The sequence below is a fragment of the Asparagus officinalis genome, chromosome 9 (assembly GCF_001876935.1).
Source record: "Asparagus officinalis chromosome 9, Aspof.V1, whole genome shotgun sequence".
In the NCBI taxonomy this organism is placed as follows: domain Eukaryota; kingdom Viridiplantae; phylum Streptophyta; class Magnoliopsida; order Asparagales; family Asparagaceae; genus Asparagus; species Asparagus officinalis.
In genome coordinates this window covers 15,378,438-15,384,771 of record NC_033802.1, presented here as the reverse complement: position 1 = coordinate 15,384,771, position 6,334 = coordinate 15,378,438, and the positions used below count along the sequence as shown (strand labels likewise).

At 37.1% G+C, this 6,334-nt stretch overlaps 1 protein-coding gene across 1 annotated transcript in view; it reads right to left on the bottom strand.

The window, feature by feature from the left end:
- The window catches only part of LOC109823690 (transcription factor GTE10-like), a 16,068-nt gene extending 10,212 nt beyond the window's left edge, over nt 1–5,856 (bottom strand). Inside the window, exons 1-3 of the mRNA XM_020390026.1 lie at nt 4,028–5,856; nt 3,906–3,954; nt 3,648–3,803 (exon numbers count right to left, since the gene is read on the bottom strand). Of these exons, the coding sequence (XP_020245615.1) occupies nt 3,648–3,803; nt 3,906–3,954; nt 4,028–5,233 (1,411 nt within the window). The 5' untranslated portion in view covers nt 5,234–5,856. The remainder of the gene's footprint in view (nt 1–3,647; nt 3,804–3,905; nt 3,955–4,027) is intronic.

Genomic DNA, 6,334 nt, shown 5'->3' with positions numbered 1-6,334 from the left:
AATAATTAAGTTTACTGACAAGTTCTCATAAGCAAATCACATGCAAATTTATTTTCCTGAACTACCCTTCCATACCTCCTTTTCTTCCTCTTAAGAATATTCCTTCTAATATATATAGAGTTCCTGGTTACTTTTAAGCTTATCTACTCCTTGCACAGAGGATGTGCTTTGCAACTAGTGGTTAAGAAATTTATTAACACCATGAATGTATCAAAAGACTTAGCTTATGTCTCATGCAAAGCAGAAAAAGAACTCCAAACCCCTGCTTCACCACAAATCTAATTCATCCGTTACTCCAAAATACTAGATACAAATCCAGCTCCTTCATATCTTTATATATCTTCAAAACTCATAGCCGTCACCAACTGCAACAACATTTTCATATAAAAGGCCCCCAGAATCATCAAGCCCACTCTTTACCGATAACTCACCCAGTTGATGTCTTGCTTCCATTTTGAATCAAATCTTGGATACTCTTTACTTCCATACACCAATCAACATATCTTCTTCTTGTTATCCTTCAGTTGATAAGAATGCAGAGGTGTTTATTATGAAGTATAGATAAGAGAGAAAGGGGTTACCTAATTCTTTAGGAAGATGAAGAGGGTTGCTGAAGGTTATTTGAGAGAAGTATGCACGTGCTGAGCACTTGCTAATTCTAAGCCATATTAACAGTAAAGTTAACAGTGGGGGTTCTATAATAATAAAATAAATAACAGTAGAAGGTTTCCTAATGTTGGTCAAAGTTTAGGGGGTTTCATACTAATTACCTATAAAAAATAGTACACTCTATTGTAGCTCTACAGAGTGACAAAAGTTTACTACTGCTTAAGCTTAACGTCAGATTAAAAGTGGAAACTTACTAGCAACAAGTTCTACAACTGATTGGTTCCTGAATGCTCTCACCACAAAAAAATATACTTAAGAGCACTTGCCACCTTTAAAGTTCAAACAGAAAGAACCACAACAACTTGTGCATCCTGCTGAGTCCTCCAGAATTCTGTTCTTATTTATTAAGTAATGAGACGGCCAGACGGGAGAGACTAATATTTCTTTTTTTACTCCAGAAATATACTCCATGGATGCAACAGATATGGACATCTATTGGGGTCTTTGAGAAGTCAGGTTGGATTCGCAAGCTGAGCAGACTCTGGCAAAAATTTCTAACTCATGCAACCTGACATTCATGTTGCAGCTTGGACCCTGCCATCTTAACTTATAATGATGTTTAGGTTGGAATCCACCTTCAAGTGTTTTTTTTTCTTAAATTTTATCTGAACACCATATGCTCCGTATTTGGCACTTTGAGAAGAAGAATACAAATAACATGACCATATGTCCAAAAAGAAACAAAAAGAAAAAGAAACTACATAAAGATCATTGTACATATGGAAGAGTTGAACATTACCTCTTCCTTTGTGTGGAAAGACTGTATAACTATACAAACCTACTAGAATAGGCAAGGAACAAGTTACTTTTTCCATAAAGAAATTGTTCCGATGCCAACCTTTAAACTAGGTTATTCCCCATCTTATTTCTCTTTTTCCTAATTTACCAACCAAATGTCTATGTTGTATGCTTCTGCAACTTGCATATTTTGTAATGAATTAATATTTACTTATTAATTTATATGTAAAAAAGAAATTTTCTCTCATGTACTACAGGCTTAATAGAATTAAGCAACAATGATAGATAAGTCTACTTTCTTTTATTCAGACTAGAATAGCAAAGGATATGTTTTCTTATACATTTCCACCACTGATGACGAGAATCTAAGCTCAAAATCATGATGCGATATTTATTAATAAACTGACTACCATTCCCTTCTTGCTTGGCTAATCGCCCATGCCACCTGGGTACTCCTAACTGAAGCAGTATCCGTACCCAACACGTACCCGTACCCGTATCCATACCCAAACTCCTTGAACACTCCTTGCATATATGAATACATTTGTCAGGCATGTTCACTTATGCAATGTATGTTATAAGTTAAAACAAACTTCTTGGATGCATATCCTACACTACATGTCCACTTCCTAAAACTTGTTGGACATAGGTGGAATTCTGAGCTATTATTTTAAAGGGTCATCTAGATATCTAGTTCAAAGATGATGGTTCTCCGGTGTATAATCCACATAATAAAAGGAACATAAAAATATCATAGGAATTTTTATTCTCATAACACATAAATGAAAAACAATATTGATATCATGTAGATTATTAATTACAATATATAATATATGGATATGTATATAAATATTTATATAGCCGCATCCATGTGCCATACCTTTTACAAATTTGGCATGTCCTACACCCCTATCCTACACCCCTATCCATAGAGGCAACCGCACATGTTTCCATGCAACTTAGCTAACCATGAAAACAGTGGACACTATTTACGGCAAAATGCATTCTTTCAGCATGCACATGAAAGCAATGAAACTATAAGTATTGGTCACAAGGGAGAACCCAAGGTAAAAAAGAAACAAAGAATAGTTCCCCAAATAATTTCTTCTACATCAATGTTTCTATAGGCTAATATCATTTCTTTTATCTCCAACTTATTTTTCTTTATTTATAATTCAACCAAATTTGTTCATCTCTCATGTCACAATCTAAGGACCTCATCAAAAGTTACAAGCTGAAAAAAAATCTGCAAGGAGATCACAAAAAAATAATTGCGAAGTCTCATTTACCCATGGTGTTAACATAATACTGGTCAGTGAAGTTCCCAAGGAATGTGAGAAAGGAACTTGTTATTTCCCGTGAACATTTATAGGTGAGAAACAAACAGGTAAGTGAAACTTGTCAAAGTATTACTTGTTAACAAGAACCAACACGACTACACATGACACTCTTTGTTATGATGCAAAAAAGAACCGAGTGGGCTCGTGATAAGATACAAAATTTATACTGCATTCTAGATGTACCTGATTGGGAATTATAAAGGTTCCTTTCTTGTTTAATGAATGAATATGGCTACTAAAGGAGTTGAATAGAGTGGAAATTTCATGCATCCCCTAAAAAAGGGACAAACTCCTCACTTTAGTGATACAACAGCAATTAAAATGGAAAAATCAAGGATGGGTACAGGATGCAATATGCAGGAGACCATCTCCATTCTCAGAGATAAATTTTGTTCATTGATTTTATTGATAGATTTCTCTTGTAACAGCATTTGACAAACACAAAATAATAAATACAATAAATAATATGCAGAACCCCATCTTCATTTCTTAAGCATCATGCACCAGTGAGTTGTTTGCAGTCTAGATCTATATACAGATTTCCTAACTTGCGTCAATTATGACTTCAGTCAATGGTTACATCAGTTATTTGCAACCTAAATGTCTCTTTTTATAATACGGATGACCGAGATACACCTTCTTTTTGGTATTTTATTTCTTCCTATATAGTACATAACTTGGTTGGTGTTTATTAGTCATGTTTCCCGTCACAAGCAATAAACACTCAAAAGTCAGTAGTGACAAAGGTAAGAAAAGAAGTAACTACAAGGAGCTGACTTGACCTCATCCTCATAGTTAAATAAAAAAGCAATGCAATATTAAAATTACTGAACTGTACAACAAAATGATCTAAGAACATAAAGGATGTGTTGGCCAGATGGCAAGGAAACAAGAACAGACCACTGGAAGAAGAGCCTGAATCACTACTCGATGAACTTGAACTGCTGCACTTGCCACCTCTATGTATTGCATCCTTCTCTATCTCTACAGGAGGATAGCTTGACATGGGAGGATCATTACCACCAATATCTACATCCTCATCGACAGGTTCATTGCCTATACACATATGCACACAGAAGCAGAACTGCAAGCTATAATTTCTACCTTCTACTGCAAATATGGACATTTTAATGAAAGGTGATTTTGCTAAGAAGGAACCTTTGCCGGGATGCATTGATGAATTGCTAAGTCCAGATTCATTTAAAATCTGCACAAGAAAAAGGATAGCAGCTTGTCATACACAACTACATATCAAATAGCTCTAACAAGTAAAAACATACCTCGATTTCAGAGGGTTCTGCTTTTGGATGTTGTACAATCAGTTTCTCTGGCAAACAGCTATCCAAAAGCTCCCTCAGTTCTAACAGTACATCATCACTAAGGGCGTCAATATCAACCTCCATCTCCTCCTCACCAGAGTCATTCGTACTACTGATATGCCTCTTCAAAAAGTCAATTATTTGGTCTGGCATGTCCTCTAGCATAGCTGATAATCGATTACTCAAATGCTGCCTCTCCTCAGCAGTCACCCTAGGGATCACCTTTTCCAGTACTACAGCATTACAAGTTACAGGAGACGTTTTCCTCTTCTTTGGATGTAATACTGGCTTGGGAGCTTCTGTCTCTCTTCTAACATATAAATCAGTTGCAGCAAGCTTCTTCTCTATAGGTTTCCATTTTGACTCAAAGAATTTGCTTAATTTATCTGCCATTATGTGGACATCGTTACCGGGCGGATTGTATGTCATTGCATTTGTAAAAGTTAACCTCACATCAGCAACAAAACCCAATGGGCTGGAGTAAGCACCAGAAGATATCTTGTTCTTGATGGTACCAAGATCCATTGGATGCTTGATGACAGTGTAATAATCCGGAATCTTGAGAGCCACTGCGTCAACTGGATTATTGAAAACCCACCCAAACTGGTGTGTTCTCAACTTATTGAGAATTGAGTCACATTGCTTCATTATCGATGCATAGGAGTTATCAGTGGTAGGCTGTGGCTGAGGTCGTTGTTTGTTCTTCGACTCGAACCTCCCTGAACTCCCACGCTTGAGATGTGATCCATTGGAACCCAGTTTCTTTCCGTTACTGGAGGATGACACTGTTGGTACATTTATTGATAAGAACTTTTTTTGAAGCATTTGAATTCTTTCAAGTTCAGCTCTCAGTCTCAATTCTAACTCTTTTCTTTCTGAACCAGGCATCTTGGCAAAAGAAATGACCTGCAAAGGAACATTGAAGCAGTCGCCCGTGTCCTTATTCAAGCTAATGCATTTCCTCTTTGGAGCACAAGAATCTTCAGAATCCACACGGCATGAGCTACCAAATCCTTCGGATTCCTCCATGGTTTCAGCCGCATGACGGTAATCAGGAACAAAGGAAGAAGATAAGCCCTTCGAAAACTTCTGTGATTTCCCCATCATCGCGAAAGATCTCTTAACCACCCTTTTCTCTGTACACTCTATTAGAACAGTGGGCGCCATATTGTCAATCCAGTAAATCTGTAGATATTAACAATTCCATTACCATCAAACGTCTCAAATAACATTAAAATTCCCCGCTTTGTGATTCAATAATTAAATTGTCCAAACCTAAACCAAAACGAGGGCTTAAACTATCCGTTCCTTTGCTTTCTGGTTTAATTCCTTTTCAGAGGGGAAATCGGTGAAATAATTAATAAAGATGCAACTTTTCCTGGTTTCCAAAAGAATTAATTAGGTTTTCCTGCCCAAATTTTCGTTTTCATACAATTCTCCCAAAAAGTAGCAGCCAAACTTTATCTTAATCACAAAAGCACCAGCTGAAGCAAAATTGAAGCCCTAGTCTAACCATTTCCAAATCGAGTACCAAATTCTCCAAGGAAACCACTGAAACAGTATCAATTCTACATAAAAACGAAACCCTAGCTCCGAGCAAATCAAACCCTAGGCCTCCAAGCCGCAACAAAATTAGGGAAATGACTCCAAAAATCCAATACAAAACCTGGATCTCGAGATCGGAGCAGCTCCAAAACCCTAAAAAAATCAAAGCGGAGCCAAATTTCCCTTTCCCTTCCTCTTCACTTCGGACAGAGAGAAAATCAGCGAGTGGAAAATTTACGCAAAGGACCCCCGAATAATTATGCCTCTCTCTGGCATTGGACCCCTTTACTTATAGGCCCTTGGAGAGATCCCGGCCGTTGGATCTAGATCTGATCGGACGGTTTAGGTTGTCTCAGCGTCGGGTTTGCTGGATCTCTGTGCGGATCCACGTCTGAAAACTACCCGTCTGCTTTGACTTCTACTGTTCTAGACCAACGATCCTGTATGGAGGAATGAATAGGAAATCATACTGTAAGGACCGGTAGAATTATGACACGTGCTGGGCAGGAGCTTTCGGCGGTGCCATCACGTGGATTATGCGCTGGCAATTTAGATAACGGTGAGAAAATCAGCCGTGTATAACGCTAAATAAATTAAATAGCGGTTATTAAAAACAAGTCATGATTAGGTTAATGTGTTAGATTAATTAAAGTTATATATATATATATATTTATCATTTTGTCAAATGCATATTGTGTAAAACTTTATTTTTGCATAATATTG